Source organism: Aspergillus bombycis, assembly GCF_001792695.1.
Source record: "Aspergillus bombycis strain NRRL26010 chromosome Unknown contig00139, whole genome shotgun sequence".
NCBI classification, from domain to species: domain Eukaryota; kingdom Fungi; phylum Ascomycota; class Eurotiomycetes; order Eurotiales; family Aspergillaceae; genus Aspergillus; species Aspergillus bombycis.
In genome coordinates, this window is record NW_019170141.1 from 36,521 (window position 1) to 62,585 (window position 26,065).

Sequence of the window (26,065 nt, forward strand, 5' to 3'; positions counted from 1 at the left end):
TAGCAATCATTTCCATATACACCATTTCGTTACATCAATAAATCCAGTTACTCCCCCTAAAAGTGCCTGGACGCTTTGCCCATAGTCCCTGTTCACGAGAATAATTTGGGTCGAGTGAGCTCTCTCACTTCATTATCCTCAAACTGCCGAATGTTAGCTGATTCCTCGAAGAAGTATACCATGTGTTAAGGAGCGTACCTCTAAGAAATCCGTAGCAGCAACTAGTGCCATGTATGATTTGGTTAGGTTGGTTAGGGCGCTATGGTGATCGGCAGCACCCCCTCCACCGATCTTGGCAAAGCGTTTGAATATGCCGACCATACTTTGCCTATTCTCAGCAAGGAACGCACGAGTCTGTTCCATCATCTGCTCGTTGTGAAGGCCCCGGGAAAATGCAGCGGAAACAATAACTCGTAGGACAGAATCCAGTAGATCGTAATATCTCCGGAGGGCATCAGGGTTATCAATATCTACTATCGTTAGACAGTTTAATTGTACCAAGGGACGGCATGTTACTGACCGATGCCAAGATCTGGGTCGGCAGCGAATAGCTGCGAACCACGTACTGCTTCGAAAAGACCGGTCGTCAAGACGTGAGTTGCGCCGGCCTTCGTTTGGCAGAGTTGCTGAAGTAAAGACAGCAGAGATTCATAGTAGGATAAGAGTAAAGGTGTATCTGAATTAGACCTGATTAGCTGTAGATATGGCCAGCAGACTCCATGGCTACTTACCATTCGCTTGGGCATTCTTTAGTTCAACGGGCAACGTCCTAATGGCATCGAGGAAGAGACTTAGATAATTTGACTGAGAAATTGACTCGGCCAATATGGAATCCCCCTGTTTATCGAGAGCTGCAAGGAGATTGAGGAACAATAGAGCAGACACGCGACATGTCTCCTGGCCAGCATATGCATCATCGCATATCACTTCAATCAGTGTGGTGCCAGCCATCTTGACAATCTGGTGGCTATGCTGTTTGATACTCTCGTGTCCTGTATCGGGCTGAATTATACGGGCGATGTAGGATGAGCAAATGTTATAGAAAGTTTCTCGGAGATTAACATTTCCTGTCGCCAGAGTGATACCTCTAACACAGATCTGGAAGAGTTGATGGAGCTTCTCATCAATGACATCTCCACTTCTCCGGGCATAATTGGCTTTTGCTGGGCTTGATTCCAGTTTGGTAACTAAAATTTCAGCTAAGCGTGCTAGTTCGGTCGCCTCTGGGAGATCCTCTTCAACAGCGGCTTCAAGCTTGGGAAGAATCAACTGAATGGTATGCAGTATGAATGTCGATTTTCGTCCGCCTTCAATTTCGGAGCAAGTGAGCATGGTTGTAATGAGTTCTGTCCAGGATCGAAGAGCCAAATAACGGTTGTTATTGATCTTTCTTGACTGGTTTGTTGCATGGACGAACATCTTCAAACCTTCGGCTTCTGCAAGAAATTGTTCCTCATCTTGTGGGCGTAAATGCCCGCTTGAAAGCAATTCCTCTTTCCTAAGTTGTATCAGCTCCTCCAGCTCTGCCTCACTGTAAAGAACAAGTGAACCATCCGCTTCTTTTACGCACGCATCCAGCATAATACCATCTAGTAGGACTAGCATGGGGGGCTGGAGTTGACGTCCAATGTCCAGATCTGCGAAATCGAAAAGGTCAAACACCGTAGGATTCAATACTGCATCCCCTGTCTCTGAGGTCGAATTTCCAAACAACGTCGACATGATATCTGCTTGCAGCGTTGGTGAACGGAGCTTAGCAGCCGAACGAACCTCTGTAGTAGCATAAGCATACAAATAACTTCTGTACAACAGAAATTCAGCGAGAGCACTAGCAGAATCCGAAACCCAGAATTCTTCTGTCATAATCGGGAACCCATCCCAAGGAGTGTTTGGTCCAATGATGGGTTGGCTTGCGAGCAGACTTTGCAGAAAACGGTTCGCACGCATCTCAGTAAGGGTGAAGTAAGACGAGATTTTGGATGACCATAAGTGCTTTAACACCTCCAATGCCATACGCTTCAGGTGCACCATCCATGACAGGATATTTCCATCAACTTGATCTGGATAGCTTTGCAAGAATGTGATGATAGCGTGTAGCAAGGACATTCCGTTGGCGAGAAGTCCGTCAGAGGAGATGTCGAGCATATTTCCCACACTGCTAAATCCAAGAAGAAGATGAGCTATCGTTGGCCGATCCGTGATCATTCTAAGGCAGCTATTCAGCAGCGCCAATAAACTTTCTCTAATGATGTAGCCCGAAGATTGCGATCCATGATCAAGTTCCCGTAGTTCAGGCTGCATTTGAGATACAAGTGGGCGCGCCACGCTGTCCACCTCTACTTCCGTGCTGAGGACCTCGACGATTTTATTCGAGGACCGCCACTTGGACAACCCGGGTGATGAAACCTTGTTCAGCTTTCTGGAGCTAGAGAGTTTCTCCAGCAGCACCATTGATGTAATTGTGAGTTGTTGATGTGCCGTGCTGCAATAGAGACACAAAGCTGGCACAATTGACAAGTTGTTCAGGACACTATCTTCAAAGGCAGAGAGCGATGAGTTCGCTACGTTGGTTCGGCCCCCACCACTTTGAGACTTGATCAAAGGTCGAACAATGTTGAAATATGTCGACTGAAGGTCCATGATCAGGTCCATGACCTCAAGGCTTCTGACTACAGATAGGACCAATATAGAGTCAGACGCTGCCTTGGAAACCTCGGCTATATCTTGGTGAGCTGTCGCGAAGATTGTCTTGATTACATCTTCGTTGAACAACCATTCAGCTACCCGTGCAAAGGGGTGTAGGCGGACATAAGTAACCAGTGACGACGTTTTAGCATCGGATGGCACAGTGGGCTGGCTCAGAACAGAGACAAGGCTCTCGTTGAAGGACTTCAAGCACGTCACGACAAACTCCAGGCAATTGTACGTCAGCATCCGAGATTGGCGTTCGTTGAGATCTGGCACTTTCCGTGACAAGGCATGGCCCAGTATAAAGTCTATGTAAGGCTCAATGCCTGGCATGCGATAGGATGAACCCAAAGATTCAGGAAACGGCAGCGAGAGGTGGTAGTCAGCTGAATCGGATGTTGGAGATACAAGGGAATTGATCAAGGTCACAAAAGCATTGGCTTGGTCGAAGCTCTCGCCAAATTTTTGAAACGCTTGTTGCTCATGCCAAATAAGAGGATTTGAGACTACAGGGATCTTGCCCATTCCAGAAGCACTCATAGATCCACCTGAAATCCACTGGTCAATAGAAAGCCACATTTCGTTGCCATTGATAGGTATTCTTTCAGTCATCAAAGCTGCAAGGGTGGTGAAAACTGTGGCTCTCAAGTGCGTGGGTATCGGTCCGCTGCACAATGTCAACAATGTGGTGACAACGTTGAACGAGGGATGATGAAGCATCCAGTCCCGTATCGCAACACTTTGTCTACATAGATGTCCCATCAACCGGAGATAACAGGTCAGCATGACAGGGCTTTCTGGTTCACTCATATCTGCTGGTTCAGACTTCCGGGATCGTAGGATCGTTTGAGATGTCGAGGCAGGAGGCTTCTCGGTCACTTTTGTAGCATAAAGTTCTAACTCAGCGAACATCTGGGCCCAGTTCATAGAAGTCGATCGCTTGAATTTAGCAGACATGAACTTGTCCTCTTCAGTGAGAAATCTATGAGCTGCAGTGGCATTATCTTCGCTTCCCGATATAGAGCATAGTAATTCACAGAATGCGCTAACTCTAGGGACAGTTTGCCTTTTCGAGGCCCATTGAAGGAAGCCATACAGATTTCCGTCAGGATCGGCCCAGAACTCCTGTGCAGCGTCCGGTCGCTGCTCAAATGCAAAAGCCATTATCATGAGGAAAGATTCAAGGTGTGTCCGAGCTTCCACTAAACCTCGATGGAGACTAGAAGTTAGGCCATCTCTTAGTGCAGTAATTTGATCCAATCTTTGCGAATCTTCTTCTGATTTTAACATTCGAACAGCATCTGGCATATTAGCGATGCATGACTCCACAAAGACCTCGAAGTTCTCCATCAGTAAGCATTTCATGTATGTAGCGCAAGTGTCAGATTCGGGCATAGCTGAGGAGCTTTCCTTCAATAGCAATGTAACCAATTCACTCCGAGCTGGATCTGCCCATTCTTCATTGTTCACTCCAGAACAGACAGCCAGCATAAAGTCCAGACCTCCATCATCTAGCGCTGTCATGAACATCTTTGTACGCTCCTCTGCGTCCTTCTCAAGATTGACCCCGGGGAGGGGGGACGACGGTCCATCAAAATCCCATCCACCATATACTGCAAGCCAGAGAGCAATTATTGCAGAATGGAAAGTAGGTAGGGCCCAGGATTGGCCATCCTTGGTCGACGTGACGGCCGTGTGCAAGCTTCGAGCCTCTTTGTATGAATTGGAACTTTCCGGAGAACCATGTTGAACGAAAGCAGCGATTATAGAAGGGATATAATGCACAAGTAACCCATCAAACCGGTCCAATTTCCGAAGGTTTCCGAGCAGCAGCCGAAGATCCTCGGGGCTAGTATAAGGGCCTTTGAAAAGGTAGCAAAGTATAGCACCCAATGATTCATGTTGTTGCTGCAAGCTGGCGCGCTGATACTCTATGGCCTCCATTATATCGGCATCTTCGGCTTGACCAACAATGGATGCTTTCTGAATCTGTTCAGCAACAAGTACAAGCCACTTCTCAATATCTTCCATTGATTTCATGCATTTCCGTGCAAACAGTGACGCGTTTCGTAGAGGGCCATTCTTTATCTCGACAACGAAGGCTATCATGTCCTGCATTAGAACCTGGGTCGTTTCACGTTCGACCTCAAAGGATTCTTGGAGGATAAGACGCAGGGATTCGAGGAGGAAGTGTCGACGCTCGTGAAATCGCATGATCGCAGCGATAAGAGGAGTTCTATCCAGCATCTGAGCATGATCCTGTGCGCCAAGAAACAGGTGCGCTGCCTCCAGTTCATCGATACCCAGCGCATCGGCCAGCTGTAACGCGCCTTGTTGGAACTCCTCGTTGATAGAATATTCAAGGTCATCGACGGTGATCTTCCCTAAATGGTTTCGGAGTAACGTGAACATGGTTCCAACCTAAGATTTCATTTCCCATTGCGCATGTAAGATAAATGCTTACCTGAAAGAACAGCCTGGCGACTAGAATTGTTTTTTGGTGGCCTGTCAAGGAGCTTCCTGAAATCATCGATGTGAGCCTCCAACTCATCACGGAGACGGTCAATGTTCACAAAGGAGGACTCAGTGAGGGAAGAGAGATCTTGGTACAGGCCACGAAGGCCCGCTAGAGTGTCTCTGTCCCCCATGATCAGAGATTTTCCCTAGCTCGGCAAAAAGCGCTGTGGAGGTGGATATGAAGTATAAACTGTTTGTTGCGGGCCAAAAAGGTCGGAGGTCGCGATCAAAATTCCGACCCGAAAAAGTAAAAGCGGCGGAGCTTCTGTTTGCGCCAAGACCAAAGCTCCTTTGTCTCTCAACAGCCGCACCGGAGCTTCCAGGCAATTTCCCCATAACGCCCTGTCTCATACAGGTTTAAGGGCTTAGCCATGTTTTTTGTTGCATAATGGAGTTCTCGAAAGTTTAGGATTTGTCGCATATGAACATGGTTATCAAACGTTCGACTTTTATTAGTGTTAAATGTGTATAAGTACTACTCCGCATTATCAGCACCATCGCAATGGCGGAAATCACTCTGGATAGGACTCTGGTGCTTCTGTCATCCGAGAAGCAAAAAGAGCGTTCTGATGGTCTAGCTGGTGGGTTATACTTGGAGGATCTATTATACCCTTCTAACATCTACAAGATTTGAAGCATATACTCCAACAAAATAAACGGAACTCAAAACTGTGTGTGGAAAATCAATATCACTCTTTAGATTGATAGTGGTCCTTGTTGTTGACCCGTGCATATCATCTAGGAGTTCCCTGAATGACAAAGCTTGTCATAAAATCTTTGAGTCACTGTTCCGATTCATCTCGTCAGAGAAATCTCTGTATAATCGAGCAAATTCTAAGGGCCCATCTGCGTCTCGCTTATCAACATGCGCATCTGTTCTGCGATTAGCTGTTGACGCCCTTCTGCATAACTTGCGGGCCAAGTCTGTTCGTGCGGTTGTTGATCATATAACCGAAACTTTGCAGGACCCAGGAAGTAGTCTGTTTGAGCTTCTCGGTGTGGATTATACAAAATGCTTGACTGCATTGCTAAATTATCCTCCACATGTCGAACATCTGGGGGCCAGTGAATGGCAGAAGCTTATGGATTTTTGTCTAAAGATCTTGAAGACCCAAGATTATGAGGACGACCGTGCGCATACCGGGAGCGATTCTCGGTCCACTTTGGATAACTTCTTGGGAGCTGGAGGTACTCCCACACCGTCCAGATCGACGCCAACACTAACTGTCAGAGAGAAATCCAAAGGCGATAAGAGTGCAATCAGCGAGGCCGTAGTCTGTATTCAGCTGCTAACGGCAAGCGTTAATGCTCCAGTTCAAGAGCCCGCCGCGAATATACTTCATGGGCTAGTGGGTTATGTCAAGTCGTCGCATATCGCGGGAAGTGGACACCAAAGCGCATTCAATAGCATTAATTCGGTCATCATGAGGGTGTTATCTGACAAGTCAGAGCTTGTCCAGAGCATACTGCTGGACTTAATACCCGTAATTTGTCACCTGTGGGCTACCAAACTCGTAGGGTTGAAAGATGAATTGCTTGTCACCATCATGCTCTGCATTGTCCTCTTGACCGCAGCGACTCGACAGGAGCCATCGGAGCTGTTGAACCGCTCTATTGAAGATCTCTTGGGTGCCCTGTACAAAGAGTATATCAAGCGTCCAGAAAAGGATATCCTACAGGTTGATGAGTTGGTTTTCCATCAGAAAACTTCGGCGGCGGTGGATAAGATCTTGATATGGCCCCGTCTTGAATCTGGCAGATCAGAGCACAATTGGACCGTGATCTGGGCTATAGCTAACCTTGTGGATTTATCAGAAGAGATAACTGCGCGATTGTCGTCGCCACGTACGTCAAGTGAGACGCTGAACAAAAGGCAACGTCTCACATCTATGGTAGATGAAATTCACCGTGATTGCGCTTCATCTTCAGGTACCAGAAGAATCTGCGCTCTGCAATTGATTCCGCTTCTCCCCAAGTACCATGCTAGTGGCGATTCAAAGTCATCGCTACTTCTACGGTTAATACCAAACATACTCGACGATAATGGCATACTAGCATCCTGGACAATGATCACTATTTCAAGGTAGAATTCACTCAGCAATCTTTCTCATGCCTCACTAACCAGGCTTACTATAGCCTTGCTGGGAGTCCTAACGCAGACTCGCCCACATTAAGGGCAATTTGGCAACAGGCTTGGGAGCTCACATGCCGTGCCTCAACTTCCCAGGCTACTTCTAGGGCATCTTGTATTCTCATGAATAGCATTCTTGAGTTCAACCTTTTGGAATATTCGACAGTCGTGGAGGCCACGAACTCGATGCTTACATCTGTCAATCTAAACGGCCCATCTACGGTGTCCGATGCATCATTGGCTTTATGGGCCACAACAACTCGAATGACTGCGCAGATAAATCCAGGATCCCTTCCAAATGCCTCAAAACAGATATGCACCTGGCTTCGAGAGGTTTGGGTTATTGGTATGTTACTATAGCGGCTTCCACGAGATGGTAGTGATATTTTATGCTAATAATACCCCAGGAACGGCAACTGATCGGACACAGCTAGCTCAACTTGCTTCATTCGCCCGGCCCTTGGACCTCTTAAACCTTCTTTTAGCCTGCACTAATAGGCATTATATCCCGCCCAAACCTCAGTTCAGAGGAGCAACGAGTCTCATTGCCAAAGGCTGGTATTTTCTTCACAGGAGCAAACAACTGCTGAATTACCTATTTCAACTCAAAGGTACATTGGATTTTGATATGTGGGATACTGATGATACTATCCATTTGGAGACATTTTCACGACAAGATCCAAATGACAACATGGTTCTGGATCTCTTGCAGGCAAAATCCGAAATGTTCTTGCAAGCCTTCCAATCATTATATGAGGATAAATCACATCATATAACGGTGGACATCGTGCAGATAGTTGCGTCTTTCTGTATTCTCGTTGCTCTTTACACGGAATGTCTGCCGCACCAATCTGCATCAAAACTCCAAAACTTACAGCAGAATAGCGAGCGTCTATGGGAGATTATATGCACCTTCCTGGCCTCTCACGAACATGAATTCGTTCAAGGTTGTCTGGTAGTATTGTCGCCTTTCCTTGATCCTGAACAGTTATCGTTCAATCCTGACTCAACGGTCTCAAAGGCTCTGCTCAGGCTTGTCCTTCCATTAGCGAGCCTTTTAGAAGCCTATAGAAGATGTCAGAGAGAGAATTTGGCTCCCCATAACGGGGAGCCTATGGATTTGGACGATACTCTATTCAATTCAAAAGATCGGCTGGCGGAGGTCACCTCAATCATCAAGTCCAAGAGAGAAGCGCTACCCTTATTCCAGGAGTTTTCCTCCTTCCAGCGGTGTACTACTATTCAGCTCTCTGTTTTACAGAAAACCCACGCACTTTTGAACAACCGCGATCAACCTTCCAGTAGGGCTCTGGTTGAATACTTGATCGATTTAGACGAAGTTGATATCTTAGCCGCGGGGAACTTTTTACCTCACGTCTACCGTGCAATTTCTGGAATGGGCCGGACTTCGTTGCTCGACATCCTTGAAGACCTGGCTGAAAAGTGCCTACAGACTTATGAATTGGAGCGCTGTGAAGCCTCTCACTTCCTTTGTATTCATATGATGCATAGCTTTGTCAAAGCATGGGTCAACCCGGAAGATGATAATCTCAGTGATTCAGCATCAGATATCTATACATGGCTCAGAGACGTTTTATTGGCAAAAGACATGGCATCGCCTTCCGTTCTCGTTATGTTCAGTGAACTCCTAGTGGGTGTCATCAATACCAACGCCTCGTACTCCAGCGGTGAATCGAGCACATCTCCACGAACAAGCCTTCTGCAGATTTTAGAGAAGGGCAGCATACCAGTTAAATTTGATGTTGGAAATCTGATTCCCCGACTATTTGGCCTGTATTCACTAAATGATCATGATGCCATATTCAACGACGTGCTGAGACACCTTCCCAAAGAGTCCGATTGGGTAGAAGGCATCGCCCTTCGTTTGTTCATATTAGGACAATTAGCTTCACGATGGCATACTTTACTCCGCAGAAGCATTTACCACATGTTCGAAACCCCGGCACATGTACCTCATTCACTTCAGTATGCTGAGAAGTGCATAAGTGGTGTTGCCAATACGCTTGGACTCAAAGATGCGAAAGCGCTCTTTCGGCTATTTTCTTCCCAGATCCTCTATACCTGGACTGAGCAGGAATCAATTACAGTCATGCCTTTCACTATATTTGGATATGCAAGTATCAAGGACATGTTAAGCGATGTTCAAGACGAACTTGTCGGTCAAATTATCATGCGTGCGCGGGAGGATGAGGAGATGGAAATGTCAAAGCACATGGGAAAGCCTTTCGTTGAACTTTTAGCGACATCTTTCTACAAGGCGGAGGCCTATAGCATCGCCCGAGATATCAGTACTCCTCCTGGGCAAGGTAGCCAGCCTAAAGGTGTCGAAACACGGCTGAAAAAAATGCTAGGGACTGAACGTTTCAGGGATTTGATTGATCAGCAATTTCCACAGACAATAGCAGCTTTCTTCGGGTCCCTTGATCAATATGAACAGGTCGAAAGAGCCCTCTCAAAACGTGCAAAATTCCAGTATGCCCTCGATTGTCTAAGGTGCATCCTCGGTAAAAGTGCTTCAAAAATCGTTCTCCCTGCAAATCAGCAACCCTCGTTCAGGGCTCGCTACCTCATTGATGAGTTAGAATTCCTCTGTAAGCGCAGCGGGTATGAACTCGAGACAATCTGGACACCTACACTAGCTTCTTATGTTTGCCGAAGTCTCTTGGAATCGATTCACCCCGCGCTTGGTTCTTTCCACGCCTGTTCTGTAATCCGGAAGGTCAGGGTACTACTTTGCGTGGCTGGATCTGTTATGCTCAGAGACTATCCATTCGAGATGGCCCTCCACGCCATGCTACCGTTCCTGGTGGATATATATTGCTCAGAAGATGCATTAGGAATCTTCTGGTATCTCTTGGAAGCTGGTCAGCCTTATCTGACAGAGACTCCCGGACTCATGGCTGGAGTCACGGTCTCCACATTGCTGTCCTTGAAAAGGTTTTTGGCATCTCCCCCGGCTGATACAGCTCAACAGAGTCAGTCAAGAATAGTAATAGCGAATATTGAAAGGTTTCTTCAGTGGCTTGGGGAGTATATAAATACCTACGAGTCCTCCTTGGATGCAGAAACACGAGAATCGTTTCGCCGGGTGGTAAAGTCTTCAAAGGCCACCTGCACTGCTGGGTCGCATTCAAATGACACTAATGAACGTGATGTAATCCTGGGAATTCTTGATGATCGGAGCTCTCAGAAAAGCCTCTTGAGCAAGCCTGTCTCCGACCATGTCATAGCACTGCTCTGTGCTGACTCCGAGGAACCGCTTGAAAACTATCACAAATTAAATGAGCCCGACAGGGACGCAACTTCTAATATCGTTGCTGTCTACCAAACTCTACAAAATTTCAGCACCGGATCTGGATACAGACTGTGGGCTGCGAAAGTCATTGGGCGTGCTTTTGCTACTACAGGCAAAGTTAGTGACACCCTTCTCAGGGAGCAAGATCTGTCTCTTTTCAAATCTCAATTACCCGACTTGCGCTTAGATGTCCACTGTTATTCTAAAGCTAGCATACTTCAAGAACTATGCAACATGCTACAAAACAACAGCTATCTGGAGGTGGGACTCGTTGAGCGAACCTTGCAACTCATCATAAGTAATCTTTCCAGGTATCCGGGTTTTGAACAGTGCATCAGTGTCGTACCTCTTTACTTGATGAAAGCTTTCACATGGAGCCCCTATCAATGCCCGCCCATACCGATACTTACTTCAGACACAGAAGGAGACGACTCCAAAATGAATTGGAAGATAAGCAACCCCTTATCTCAATGGGCTCGCAGTATTGCGTTATTCTTATCAAAAGCTGCAGCCGAAGATCCTGTGATTGGGTCATTAAGTCACATTATCTATGCTATCCCTGAATTAGCCGTCCAAATCCTACCATACATGCTTCATGATGTTCTGCTTGCAGAATTCCAAGAAGAAGCAATTGTCCGACAGGAAGTTTCCCAGATTTTCAAGCAAGCTCTTTGTGATGTTCATGACACTACTATACCACATGCACGGCTTGCAATCAACTGCATTCTATATCTTCGAAACCAGCCGAAACCAAATGAGGCGACAATAGTAGAACGTGATGAATGGCTGGAGATAGACTTCGCAGAGGCAGCGTTGGCTGCCAGTAGGTGCCGTTTACCAAAGACAGCACTCCTCTTCCTTGAGATACATGCATCTCGTGTAATCTCTAGCTCTCGCCGTTCCTCGCTAGCCAAATACGAAGCTCCCTCGGACATGTTGCATGGAATATTCAAGGACATAGATGACCCTGATTTCTTCTACGGCATCCAACAACGCCCCTCCCTGGACTCAGTTATGGAAAGGCTCCAACATGAAAGTTCAGGGTTTAAGAATCTCCTCTTCCAAAGTGCACAGTATGATAGCGAGATACAGATGTCAGCGGACCCAAACGCCTATGGCGTTCTAAAGGCACTCAACTCGACAAATTTACAGGGAATTGCTAATTCCATATTCTCGGCATCTGGTGGGAGCTTCAATGACACATCAAGTTCATTTGACAGCATGCTGCAGGCCGCAACAAATTTAAGACAATGGGATATACCCGTCTCGCCCTTGAATCCTTCACCTTCCGCGACTGTCTTCCGGGCTTTCCAAAGTCTCAACACGTCAGGGAGCTTGACTGATGCCTCTAAGTCTATCAACGAGTGTCTGCTGACAACTTTGGAGTCGCTTACGAGCAGCAGTCGATCTGCTATGTCTTTACGAACTGCGATGAGGGTTCTTGGGATTATCACTGAAGTCAGTGACGTTTTGGACGCCAGATCAACGGAAGAAATCAATAATGAATGGCAGGAAATCGCTGCCAGGGAGTCTTGGTTGAAGACCACCAGGTATGGAACAGATACTCTGCAGAACAATAATTGTCTACTTGAGCTACGTCTAACTCAGGCAGCGTTCATGAAATTAGTGAGATACTAAACTCACACGAAGCCCTCTTCTCATCAATCAACCGAAAGGCTTATTTAAGATCTTCGACCAATATAAGCGATCATGACGCACAGCTTCTAGAGGTCAAAGCCATTCGGCAATCACTTCATATCACAAGAGCCCAGGGCATCCAGCAAGCTTCGCTGAAATCGGCCGTGTGCCTCTCTAAGCTCGCACACCACTGCTCTACACTAGGGATCAACATTGAAGGGGCCGCCCAGTTCGATCTAGCTAATGTTTTATGGGACCAAGGTGAAATGACTGTATCAATTCGAATGCTTCACCATCTCAAGGATCAAAATGACCTACATAAACAGGTGGTACCAATCAGCCGTGCAGAACTCCTCGTGACTTTGGTAAGCTATGTCTATATTAACTCCCTGCATACGAAACCCTGCTCGTTCCAGGCTAATTTACTTGCTTGCAAGGGCCACCATGTCGCTGAGGCACGTCTCGAGAAACCAGAGATTATCATCCAAGACTATTTATTAGCAGCAGTCAAGGAGCTAAAAGGCCGCTCGGGGGGTGAAGAAGCTGGGAGAGTTTATCACGGGTTTGCCACATTTTGCGACCAACAATTACAGAACCCCGATGGTTTGGAAGATTTTACGCGAGTTGAGCAACTGCGTAACCGTAAGGAAAAGGAAGTGCAAGCGTTGGAAGATATGATGAAGGCTGCTGAGGGAAGGGAGAGGGAGGCTCTCAAATTTCATCGAACAAGGACAAAGCAGTGGTTTGATCTTGATGACCGTGAATACCAACGTCTGCGAAGAAGTCGGGAATCCTTCCTACAACAATGTCTCGAGAACTATCTCCTTTGTCTGAGAGAGAGCGAAACTTACAACAATGATGTCCTCCGCTTCTGTGCACTATGGCTTGACAAGTCTGACAGCGAAATCGCAAATGCGGCCGTTTCCAAGCATCTCAGTCAAGTTCCAAGCCGAAAATTTGCCCCCTTGATGAATCAGTTAACCTCGCGCCTGCTGGATGTGCCTGATGAGTTCCAGAAGATGCTCTTCTCTCTGATTACTCGCATTTGCGTTGAGCACCCATTCCATGGTATGTATCAAATATTTGCGAGCAGTAAGTCCAAGGGAGGAAAGGATGAATCGGCGCTATCACGCAATCGAGCAGCCGGGCGATTAGTTGAAGGCCTAAAGAACGACAAGTATATTGGGCCGACATGGGTCGCCGTTCACAACACCAATATCAGTTATGTACGATTTGCCATTGACAGGCCAGATGAAAAATTGAAGAGCGGCGCAAGGGTTCCGCTGCGGAAACTCCAAACTGGCGCACGCCTCGAGCAGGATGCCGCAACACAGAAACTACCACCACCCACGATGAATATTGAAATCCGAGTTGATTGCGATTATAGTGATGTACCGAAGCTTGTTAGGTACCATCCCGAGTTCACTATCGCATCCGGCGTCAGTGCGCCAAAGATTGTCTCGGCTTTTGCAAGTAATGGTTTACGGTATAAGCAGCTGGTATGCATTGAACATCGATTGATATGGCGTCTGGAGCGAATGTTAGGCTAACAATACCGGAAGTTTAAAGGAGGGAATGATGATTTGCGGCAAGACGCTATCATGGAACAAGTATTTGAACAAGTTAGCAATCTTCTTAAGGACCATCAGGCTACTCGGCAGCGAAATCTGGGAATTCGCACATACAAGGTTTTGCCTCTTACGTCGAATGCGGGAATAATCGAATTCGTGCCACACACCATCCCCTTGCATGATTATCTGATGCCTGCACATCAAAAATACTATCCGAAGGACATGAAACCAAACGTTTGCCGCAAGCACATTAGCGATGTTCAAACACGATCACTTGAGCAACGCGTTAGGACATACCGACAGGTTACTGAACACTTCCATCCTGTTATGAAGTACTTCTTCATGGAAAAGTTTAACAATCCCGACGACTGGTTTAGCAAAAGGCTTTCGTATACTCGAAGCACAGCTGCCATCTCAATCTTAGGTCATGTTCTCGGTCTCGGCGATCGCCATGGCCATAATATCTTGCTAGACGAGAGGACTGGCGAAGTGGTACATATCGACTTAGGGGTTGCATTCGAACAAGGCCGGGTGCTACCGGTCCCCGAAGTCGTTCCATTCCGTTTGACACGAGACCTTGTCGATGGGATGGGGGTTACCAAGACCGAGGGTGTCTTCCGCCGCTGTTGCGAGTTCACGCTTGAAACCTTACGACGAGAGTCCTACAGTATCATGACCATCCTTGACGTGCTTCGTTACGATCCACTTTACAGCTGGACTGTGTCCCCTTTGAGGATGAAGAAGATGCAAGACGCCTCCGAAGCTGGGGGCGGACCTCCCATGCTGCCTGGTGCTGCCGACCAACGGCCAAGCAATGAACCAAGCGAGGCCGATCGTGCGTTGACGGTTGTAGCAAAGAAGTTGGGCAAGACATTGAGTGTTACGGCTACTGTAAATGAGCTGATCCAGCAAGCAACCGACGAAAAGAACCTGGCCGTCCTTTATTGCGGTATGTTCCGTATAACGTTACCTAAACCGGTTGTACCGCGATACTAACAAACTTCATCATCATAGGTTGGGCTGCCTATGCTTAATGGAATGATACAACTTAATAGTGCGGCTGTGTTACGGATGAACGATATATTTGACTTATGGGGTTCAGTGTTACGCTGCGTCTCTTCGTATCCTATTCATACTAGATGTTATACATACATACTGCGCATTTTTATCTAATATATATCATATCATTCCTCTCTCCCACATTTCATTCTGGTGAAGGTAGTTGAAGTAAAAACCGAAAATCTGCATGGATAGAACTGCCTAGTGGAGAGAGAAGTAAAATACTACTATCGCGAGTCCCCTTCCGAATGCGAAAAAAGAAAAGAGGGGGAAGAAGTTTTGAGGCAGAGGATGTCGGAGTTATAAATAAGCAAAGAACACAGACAGACACACACAAAAGGGAAAAAAAGAATGGTCCCAGAGAGGCTCGAACTCTCGACTTCTGAGTTATTAGCTCAGCACTCTAACCGACTGAGTTATGGGACCCAGTTGTTGAGAAATGACTACCTTGAATGCCTTGATAGTCCAAAAGAGTAGTCCTCATAGCTTACATCTTAGGGCACGGTATCCAATGGCGGCCTCGGCTCCATTATCAGTGACTGTCACTTTTTCCCCCAGAACCTAGTACATTACTGGCAGACGTCTCACTTTCCCTTACTTCTTCTCCACTGTAGTCCTTCCCTTAGTATTCATGACCACATGCCCCTGAGCCGTCAATCATATGGTTCCAACCGCGTCCAACACAGGCATGTTCTGTTTTCTGCCCTTCCATCAAGGAACCACCTGCCCTACGGAGTCTTGGCTAATGACATCTGGCCAGGTTGCGAAATGATATACTATCCGTGGCCTTGAAATGTGACATTAGATATTACGGCCAGACTTTGAGTATATAAGTGACCGTGCCTGCTTACTCGAGAGGCATTTGTATCTCCACTTCTCGAGTTCCTGCTTCACCGTTTGATCGTCGCTGCCAAGGCTCCCAAGCATGTCGACTACTCCCACCCCCAACAGGGGCATTGTAGTCTTTTCGGGAGGCAGTGCTGCCAATAACCTAGTCGAGGTATTCGACACGGTACGCGACACTAAGAACTGCCCACTGAGCTATATTATTCCCATCAGTGACAACGGAGGTTCCTCATCGGAACTGATCCGCATCTTCGGGGGTCCAGGAATTGGCGATGTGAGAAGTAAGCACCCACCCACTCTGTTTACTCACTGTTCTAACGAACAAGCACAGGTAGACTGGTCCGTCTGATTCCAGACTCGCCCCCGAATTCCGAACGGGGTGCCATAAAGACCCTCTTCAACCATCGACTGTCAGCGGACGCAGCCACCGCCCACGCAGAATGGCTCTCGATTGTTGATGGCACATCGAAGCTCTGGCAAGCCATCACACCAGCAAAGAAAGAACTCATACGCTCTTTCTTCAACCTTCTCAACCTGGAGATCCTAAAGCGTGCCCGGCCCCCATCATCAACCTTCGACTTCACCTCTGCCAGCGTAGGCAATCTCTTCCTAACCGGCGCCCGCCTATTCAGCGGCAGCTTCGAAAGCGCCATCTACCTCCTCGGTAGCATCTGCGGCGTACCATCAGACATCGTCCGTGTAATCCCAGCCATCAACTCCAACTTCTCCCACCACATCTCCGCCTCCCTCGCAAACGGCTCCGTAATCGTCGGCCAAAACAGCATCTCCCACCCCAGCGAAGCAACAGCCCTCCAGCCCCGTCCCAGACGCCCAAGCCTCCTGCTCGCAGACGGCGCCGACGATTTCACAGACACAGACACCTCCGACACACTTTCCTACGAAGACGACCACCCACCAGGCTCCCTCCCAACCTTGCGCAACAAAAACATACAATTCTCCAAATCCGAAAACGAGGATCTTCCCTCCCGCATCACCCGCATCTGGTACATCAACCCCTACGGCCAGGAAATCCGACCACCCGCCAATCCCCGCGTCCTCGAATCCATCCGTGATTCGCAGGCCATCATCTACAGCATCGGCTCCCTCTACACGTCTCTCATCCCGTCTCTGATCCTCCGCGGCGTCGGACAGGCCATCGTGACGAGTCCCGCCCGACATAAGATTCTCATTCTGAACGGATCCCTAGACCGGGAAACGGGTCCCCCGTCTGAACCTTTCACGGCGGTTAACTTCGTCGAGGCGATTATGCGCGCCGGGGAGGAAAGCCGTGGTCGCATGGCTCTTTCGTCCTCTAATCCTGGTATTCATAGATCGATTCCAGGTCTAGGTCTTCCTTATTCGTCTTATGTCACGCATCTTCTTCACCTGGAGGGTCCCGGGACGCCACAGGTGGATCGCGAACGGCTCGCTGAGATGGGTATTGAGACTCTTCGTCTTTATGGGAGGAAGATTGTCACTACGGATGCGAGTGGTGCTGAGACACCTATTGGGATGAAGTATGATGCCACGGCTTTGGTCCAGGCTCTTGAGGTGGTGCTTGGTAAGAAGGGCGATGCGATGCTTCGGGGTGGGGAGAAGAATGGCTTAAGCCGAAGGAATACATTAGATCCTGGGAGGAAGAGATAAATAGATCTTCCCTTGATATCTAGATCTATTTATGGCGCAATATATGTGGTGGGCTTCGGTTAGGTCTGATTAGATCTTTCTTTGGCAGAGTCTGGAGCGGGGGAACTGCTACAGTGTATTAACTGTCTTGATTATATGTATTTTTTTGTCAACATTATATACAGTATTACAGCATCACAATCAACATGCCTATCATAGACAACACATAATGTGAGATGGATACTTCGTACCACCCGAAACAGCCAGATGAGACGCCACCCAATGCTTCCCCAACCAGATCTAACTAGGAATACAAGAAAGTAGAGAAGGAACACAAAAAGAACAAGAACACACCATGTCCAGATCCGAATAGATCAGGCTATATATACATAGAATATGGGAAAGAGGGAGATGGTTGACAAAATTGTCAGAATGGAGCATTTATGCCCGAGCAGATGGCCGGGATTTCCAGTTTTGTCGGTTCAAGTTGACCTGGGGATGCCTGCTCCCCGGGGGAAGATCGTGAAAGTCACTGTAAAGACCTGACCCGACGTCGACTAAAATGGCCTTCTGAGGTTGAGCCGTACAGGAATTGGCAGACTTAGCACGATCACTTTGAGAACGTGCCTTTGATGACGGTCCGGAAGAAGATTTAGCCTTGGTAACTTCTTTGATGATTTCCCGAAGTTCCTTATCGTCCTTTGTGATCTGGGCTCTGATCAATGCAGGGTTATTAGTGGACTGAAGAGTGGACATCACGGGCTCTCGTGGTATGTACGTATAGTTCTGAGGAGAGGGAGGTGAGTTCGGGATGGTGGAAGGATCTAGACAAGCAGCCTCATTCTTCTCCAGAAGTTGGACGATATCTAGACTTTCACCGTGTGGGATCTTGTGTTGATGCGAAGGGGTAACGCAATCCATGTCTACTTCTTTCCGGAGAACATGGTCAATATCAACTGCAGAGAAGTAGGCGCAAGACTGAGGGAGGTCATTGATGCCAACTTGCTGCGAGAACATGGCACGAGTCCAGACATTAGCTACCTGGAGAGCCAAAGCAGCACGGTATTTGTCCTCATCTTTAACAAGATACCTGATTTCATCATGGACAGTGATCGCTAGACGAGCAGCGATGTTGAAGCGCCGGATTAGGTAGTCCATGGCGATAATGAGGAGATGAAGATAATCAACACCAGATGACTGAATTGCCCAGTTGATCCGCGATGTCATGAAGCTGCCTCGGTTGATAAAACGCCGCATTAATGCCTCGGTGATGCCGGCACCCAATGTAGGCGTTCTTGGTCTCTCTTGATCAGCAAACTCCTCCAGCTTGTTAAAGACAAAAGATTCCGTGCCTCCGCGCCAAAAGGGACTATCACTTAAAATGCGACGTGTCGTACGTGCACCCTTCGTCTCTTGATACAGCTTGGTCGCAACTTCCTGGGTTTGCTTTTCTGACATGGAAGGATTGAACTGACGCAATAACGAAGCAGCAAATTTTACGCCAGCTCCGTAGATTCGGCCATAGTTGAAAACCTTGGCATCGTTGCGCGAAATCCCTAGAATTTTGGCAGTGCGTGAATGCATATCGGTTCCTGCTGCCTTAGATCCCTCCAAAGTCATGAAACCGATCGCATTACCACCGTGAATCTGAAATTGAGCGTCGCCGATGAGACTCGCGATCCAGAGCTCCTGTGAGTCAACATCTGCACCGACAAAGACATAGCCGGGTGGCGCTTTGATCATGGCTTTAAGTTCAGATCCAACGCGATTTTCCTTAGCGTTGCTTGCAGTAAGCCATGTATTTTCCACGGCTCGTCGCGTAATAGTACCCATTGGTATTACTTGAGGCAAGATAAATCCTGTCCTGCTCTCTGCATTACTCGGGTGAGACTTTTGCACCTCATCCTCGTAGACGACCATTTGGCCCATGATTCGATCCCGAGCGCTGATCCAATATGAACAAGAAGCATTCATCTCCAAAGCTTCCTTGGCGAGCGCATATTGAGAAGAGAGAGTCCCACGTTCGAAATACTGCATGAATCCTTTGGCCAGCGGATTAACACACCGGGCCTGCGGTCCATCCTTGTGTGGAAGCTTAAAGTAGACATGTCGTCTGTCGTCCCGTAATTCCGCTATTTTCTCTTCCGTCATATCGCAGAGCACTACAGGCTGGTTCTCAAATTTCTTGACTTGATCTCGTGGGACCTTGAATGTCCAGCCGTGTTTATCAGACCAAGTTAGTGGATATCCATCCCATGATAGTTTGAGTAATATAGGTGCAGTCCGACTTCGCACAGTAAGATTGATATCGGCTGTGTTAGTGGCAAAGAGATCTTTGTACCATTTTGGCATACCCGGCTTTTTTTGCCTCGCAGCTGGTCGAGGAGGGTCTCCTTTCTTTTTTCCTTTGGCCATTTTGATCTCCTGACCAGACCAGTCCAGCTGTCGTAGCCAGGGATCTTCCATATACACATCCGGTTGATCCTTAACCTTCAGGGCTTCATCACATAGTTCAACTAACTTTCTCTGCACGTCATCAAGTCGTTGGTGGTAGGTTGCCTCGGCATTGGTAATGTAGTCCTTCCAGGTCTGATTGACTGGCAAAATAACCGAAGAAAGATGCCTGAGAGCCCCAAAACTGACCGGGTGGGGACAGACTTTAAGGAAATTTGGGAAAACCTTCTTAAATACGCGATGGGTGATTGCAACATCTGCAGCACAGTAATCCAGTAGCTCATCCACTTTCTCTAGGATTCCTTCCCTTGAGAGTTCACCGAAATCATCTCGTTGCGCCTTGTCGATCGTGACATCACAATGAAATTTGGCAACGTCGCGGAGGGAGTTCACAGAGCTCCTTCCTACCCATAGTTCCTCTTCCTCATCGCTGAGCATTTTGCTTTCAAGAAGAGCTGCAAGCTCGACAGAGTTATTCTCATTCGCAATCTTGTCCCTCAAGTCCCTATTCTTCTTGTGGCGCATCCAAGTAGGTCTCTGTTGGGAACACATCCCATTCACAGCTACATGCAGTGACATCGTATCGAGAAAGAAGTTACGCGTCTGTTTCATATCATACTCTTCCAATACGCGGGCACGATCATAGCCGATATTGTGGCCCACGACAATTCGCGGCTGTGAGATGTCTCCCAATGGTATGAGCTGAATATGGTTGTCCGATTCCCCCAGCAGCCACGGCGATAGCCACGCATACCAAGCTGTAGGACTGACAGCACAAGCCATTACAGCAAAGGAATGCTCTTTCCACATAACCTCCGTATCGAAAGTTAACATTGACTCATTTGGGGCATCCACGGGCTCCCAAGAGCCGTCACTATAATATTTCGTCCAACCACTGCGTTTGATCCAATTGCGCGGAATGCTTGGAGAATTGACTTTGATGTAATCCTTAGCATATGTAATATAAGGCTCTGACGCATCCATGCCTAACTTGAAGAAATGCTCATCTAACGTCTGCCCCTGGAGGGGAGGCATATCGAATGCTACCGGTTCCGTGGCATCTTGAGATTTACCGAGCAGGTCATGCCTCGAGAGATGCTCTTTCGACAACGCAACCAATTCTGGATTTGGAGGTTCTGATTTGACCGGAAAAACTTGTGAAAATACATGGTCGCTCAATTGTTGGACTCCGATCTCATTAAACCTAGCCGTGGAGGGAACTGCGGAATCAGCATCTGCGCTTATCGGTCATAAAACACGGAACAATGCGAAAATACCCGAAAGAGATCCCTGTCTAGACTTTGAGTCGTCTTCCTGCGTAGGTACCTGCGAAAAGTAATACCGCGCTAGTGATAATGGCCGTGGCGTGGAGATGAGTGGCGAGCGCAATTTTTGCGAGCAGGAACGTATTACACCCCTAGAATAGGGAGCGCAAGAATGACTCCAAAGCATCTTAGGTTGTGTAGCAGATCGATGTAAATAAGCCCATGGCTTGATGCGCTGATGCTCGCAGCCGGTGCTGCGCGTAACTGATGTGAAGGGGCTTCCTCTTTTTGGCTTTCCCAAGGATTTGTACATTCTTTCCTATCGCGGTATCGCCGTCATGATGATACGCGGACGGAATATATTGCATTCCGTATCGGCTTCACCGCCTGCTGAGATAGGAGGTTCAATGACTTGTTATCATCAGGTGATTGATAATCAACACCGCTGATAATCAAACCCCGGCTGCAGATCCTCGCCACTATCAGTGCTTATTTCCAAGACAGCCCGTCTCACCTGCGCCTGACATATATTTTATTTGCGTCGCAGGTTTGGGAATAATTTCTTCGAATATAGCCTTGCGTATCGGCTAGTTGTTCAGCCTTAGAGGGCTGCATTTACCGATTTACGATAATTGCCGAGCCGCAGAAGACTAGTACTCGCGATACTTCGGCCCAGTATTCTGTCCCCTCATCCTCGGATACCACTATTAGAGCCATGAATCGAAGCTCCTCACACCAGGGTCCGTTATATTCTGGCTCCCATACCATAGAAGCGTCCCCTCCTCGTCGCCGAAGGCCTCCGACCATGTTGAGTCTTTAGAAACCCGAGGCGAGGGACGAAAACGACGTCGCCTGAGTAGCTCTAATGTAGCAGCTAGGAATGCTCAATCTGCACTGGATCAACACGAAGATGACATCGAGTCCATTGATTTAACAGAGGCGGAGGGGCCCTCAGCATTAACGAAGTTGCTAGCGAAGCAACGGGAGGATGCTGTTAGAGCCCAGCAATCCGTTGAGCCGGCGAAGGGGCAATCAATACTAAACTCATATAAGTGTCCTGTATGTATGGATACACCAGAGGATGCCACTAGTACAATATGCGGTAAGTACCGCACTTGAAATGGGAGATTTTTTGTGCTGACTGGTGCACATAGGGCACCTCTTCTGCCATAAATGCATCATCGATACATTGAAATTCAGTGAAGAACAAAGAGCAGATACCTCTTCAAAAGGTCCTCGAGGGACCTGCCCTGTGTGCAGAAAACCCCTTGCCCGGAACGACTCCCCAGGCTCCAAAAGGAATCTTGTACCTTTGCAACTCAAGCTTATCACGAAGAAGAGGAGTACAACTGTGCCAAGTAGTGGATAATTTCCGCACTCTAGCTCTGTGCCATGTGTGATGATACTGAAGAACATCGCCCCGGCATTGATGCGCGAATTATTGAACGCACATTTTACACATGGCTATTGAGCGTGGTGTATTATCTCAGCGATCAGGAATTCTCTTGGTTTTCCGAAGGCCTTTTACTTGACTGACGACATTCTTGGTCATATAGAGATTTCTTCTCCACTCATAACCATCCCCGCCGAATGGGACGTTGCCATAAGGTACCTTATTAGAAACGCCCTCGTATACAATGCTCCACTATTAGTGATTGACGAACGATGGCATTGGCATTCAGAGAGCATCATATCTTATAGATACCAACTAAGAAGAAATGTGACACTAGACTAGGACATAGTTGACAGTTCGTCGGCCTTACGCGACTCAATGATCAGACGAAAAATGCCCTATCAATATATCTTATATGAGGCATGAATGAATTATGAGGGCATGAGCGACATTAGTTCATTTTCTGCTTCTCTAACCCCAGAGATTATCGTTTTGTGTTCATGGTTCATTTTATTTTTTATTTTTATTTTTCCCTTGAATAAACTGGAGACCCTGGTGGAAATTCCCCCAACCACAACTGTTCGTATAGCCATGGGCCATAGCGCCGAAATCTAACCTTGTAAATTACCATGATTCGATTTCACAACTGTGGTATCCGAGTTGAGACTTGTAGGAGAACCTCTATCTCAAACGTTAGCTCTCTTTTTTCTCACCGTCAATAGCGTCCAAGTCTTCTCCTTCTCGAAAACAAGCTAATGCGTCGTATATACTCCGTCCTGTCGCCGGGGAATTTCCAGGGTCTAGGCACAAATTTAGGTTATGCCAAGAGTAGATGGCACCCGCAGCAAGACTAAAAAACATTTAAATTTCCTTTTGAAGATATGTACCCCAAGCTTTAACCACACTTCACAAAAAGCTTAGAGATTCTGGAAATTGCTTGAAATTCCTTTATTCTATACTGGGAGCCAGGAGTAAGCGCCCGGGGTCAAGTGTATTCTATACCCTTGAGGTTCATGCCTTGAAAGCGTCGCAGTCCCTAGTAGACGATTTAACCAACTCCCTTTGCAAACGTCATAATATCCACCTCACCATACTTCCCCTCACTCTGCGCGCAATCCAACCCACTGAGAGGACGCCCATACTCGTTTAATGTTGACCTTATATATACGAAATTAAGGTCACTGGCAGGGCAATCTGTTTATTCAATCCACTGTCTGCTCCTTCCGTATCTGAGAGAGACGTGCGACTCTCCTTGCAGCGACTGGCAATTTACGCTTTCGCGTTGATGTTCCCGCCTCTTTTTTTTTTTTCTTCTTCTTCTTCTTTCTTTGCTTTCCCTTTCTCTCTTTTCTTCCAGCTGAAATACACAGACGCCTTTCGTCAAGATGAGTAGGGTCTCGCTTGAGCGTACAGAAACCACGGAGCTGCCATCCATTTCTCATGATATTGAGGCGCATCCGCAAACTTCGCCAACTTCTGCGGAGCCAGCTGGGCTCGAGTCATTCCCCACGGTGACTAAGGGTCCATCAAATGATACAGTTAGGAATCGTGCCCGGAGGTCAAATACGGCGCGCTCATACCACCCTGACAATGTCACTCATGACCCTAATTGGCATCCTGGCACGGAGCCCGGCATAGACCCGACCAAACCGCTCCCGCCCTACAATGCGGATTGGGCGACTGCTGTACCAAGCGACCTATTTACAAGGTGTGAGATCATTGTCGTGGACTTCTCCCAAAATGAGATGCGGCAATATGAGCTTGACAACGACACCTTGGAGCATTTTCTGGCGAGGGAGAGGGAGCCCTGGGTGCAATGCAGATGGATCAACGTGAATGGTCTTAGCTGGGATGTAATTCGAGCTCTGGGAAATCAGAAAGGCATCCACAGGCTTGCCATTGAGGACTTGATCAACACGACAAATCGTACCAAAGTTGACTGGTATTCGGACCATGCATATATTGTGCTCACATTACAGAAACTAGTCCGAATCTATGAAGAAACCAGTAGTGACTCGGATGAAGAATCTGAACAGGGTCAATGGGAAAACGATCGAAGGGGCTCTGCAACAAGCAGCAAGAGTGTGTCTCTGAAGCGAGCGACTACTTTGAGTCTCATTACGGAGGCGTTGAAAGACCTTTTTAGATTGAAATCACCAAAACGAGACCCGAGTAGCGAACCCAACTTAGGTGCAAATATTCGTCATTCTACGAAGAAAGCCGAATCAAACATTATGTTCGACAATGGCTCAAATGCTGGGCGAACTGCTCGCAGTATGCAGCGGTATCGAGGTGGACCAAATGAAGACCGCATCGAATTCATGGAGCGACATGCTGTGCTAGCGGCGAAGGGGCTATCAGTCGCTTTAGAGCAGGTATCAATATTCTTACACGCGGATAACACCGTGACATCCTTCTTCGAGACAAGCGCCGACGACATCGAATCGCCTATTGTCAAACGGTTGACTTCTCCTGAAACTATATTGCGTCAATCGTGTGATGCCAGCATGCTTGTGCAAGCAATCCTGGATGCTATCATTGACCTTGCAATCCCGGTGACCACAGCTTACCAAGACGCCATTGGTGACTTGGAACTTGACGTCTTGACTGATCCTGATATCGATCAGTCTAAAGACCTCTATATCCTAACATCCGAGATTTCAATCCTTCGAAATTCTATGCAACCTATCGTAACTATCATCAACGCGCTTCGAGATCATCGCTCTGAACCTATCAGTACCCCCGGACTAGGTGTACTGAAGAATTACTTTGGGCCCACAAACTCCTCAGACCCGGCGCCATATATAGGAATCGCTACTCCGAATCTCAAAAGTGTAGGTGGTTCCAGTGTCTCTATCAGTACCATGTGTCATACGTACTTGGGCGATGCGCTCGACCACTGCATTACAATAGTCGAAGGATACGACCAGATGAGACGGGCAGCTGACAACATGATCGATCTTATCTTTAACACCATTGGTATGAATTAACTCACATTTTCATCATGCGTCGTATGGCTGACTGTGTTATCCGCAACCAGGTGCATATCAGAACGAAAGCATGAAGCAGTTGACGCTCGTGTCTTGCTTCTTTCTCCCTCTCACTTTCCTGTCGGTTCGTACTCGCCTTGCTTTTAGCACCAAACTGAAATTGTTACTGACTGCAAGCTAGGGATATTTCGGTATGAATTTCGAAAGTTTCGATGGCATTAAGCACAGCGATGCGTACGTGATTAGGTCTCTAATATGAATGGCCGCGACATACTAACCATCGGTCCTTTTAGATACTTTTGGCAGATTGCGTGTCCCTTTGTATTCGCTATTACCGTATTTTTAATGTAACAGCCCAAGCCAGCAGTTCGCTGGAATGATGCTAACTGCAGACTCTAGGCGCGACAAGATCGTACGCTGGACGGCGCGGCTAGCCCAGAAACGTCTCATCACCAGCTCGAGGAAGAGACGAAAGCGAAACGCCATCAAGAGAAGATGAAAACTACTGAGCAGCAATCGGTCCATTGAAGTATCATATAGAAACAGAGCACATAATTAGAGCCGGGATGGA

At 47.5% G+C, this 26,065-nt stretch overlaps 5 protein-coding genes across 5 annotated transcripts; 3 read left to right on the top strand and 2 right to left on the bottom strand.

The window, feature by feature from the left end:
• Window positions 1-92: 92 nt before the first annotated feature.
• Window positions 93-5,336, bottom strand: ABOM_011063 (nuclear pore complex Nup192/Nup205 family protein; the record flags this gene model as incomplete). Its single annotated transcript, XM_022538191.1, has 5 exons — window positions 93-143; window positions 199-470; window positions 521-676; window positions 732-5,072; window positions 5,153-5,336. The coding sequence occupies 5 exons, from the start codon at window positions 5,334-5,336 to the stop codon at window positions 93-95; spliced, it is 5,004 nt and encodes a 1,667-aa protein (XP_022384273.1).
• A 371-nt stretch (window positions 5,337-5,707) lies between these two features.
• atmA (DNA-binding protein kinase TEL1) lies at window positions 5,708-14,895 on the top strand (the record flags this gene model as incomplete). The annotated part of the gene is made up of 10 exons (XM_022538192.1): window positions 5,708-5,786; window positions 5,834-5,876; window positions 5,948-7,050; window positions 7,102-7,288; window positions 7,342-7,682; window positions 7,744-12,202; window positions 12,265-12,655; window positions 12,728-13,789; window positions 13,853-14,810; window positions 14,876-14,895. 10 exons carry the CDS (start codon window positions 5,708-5,710, stop codon window positions 14,893-14,895), a joined length of 8,643 nt encoding a protein of 2,880 aa, XP_022384278.1.
• A 950-nt stretch (window positions 14,896-15,845) lies between these two features.
• ABOM_011065 (gluconeogenesis factor YvcK family protein) lies at window positions 15,846-17,413 on the top strand (the record flags this gene model as incomplete). Its single annotated transcript, XM_022538193.1, has 2 exons — window positions 15,846-16,047; window positions 16,098-17,413. The coding sequence occupies 2 exons, from the start codon at window positions 15,846-15,848 to the stop codon at window positions 17,411-17,413; spliced, it is 1,518 nt and encodes a 505-aa protein (XP_022384280.1).
• Window positions 17,414-17,833: 420 nt separating this feature from the next.
• On the bottom strand, window positions 17,834-20,881 carry ABOM_011066 (DNA-directed DNA polymerase gamma MIP1; the record flags this gene model as incomplete). Its single annotated transcript, XM_022538194.1, has 1 exon — window positions 17,834-20,881. One exon carries the CDS (start codon window positions 20,879-20,881, stop codon window positions 17,834-17,836), a length of 3,048 nt encoding a protein of 1,015 aa, XP_022384279.1.
• A 3,008-nt stretch (window positions 20,882-23,889) lies between these two features.
• ABOM_011067 (putative CorA family metal ion transporter) lies at window positions 23,890-26,022 on the top strand (the record flags this gene model as incomplete). The annotated part of the gene is made up of 5 exons (XM_022538195.1): window positions 23,890-25,483; window positions 25,545-25,618; window positions 25,676-25,728; window positions 25,788-25,830; window positions 25,894-26,022. The coding sequence occupies 5 exons, from the start codon at window positions 23,890-23,892 to the stop codon at window positions 26,020-26,022; spliced, it is 1,893 nt and encodes a 630-aa protein (XP_022384277.1).
• Window positions 26,023-26,065: the final 43 nt, after the last annotated feature.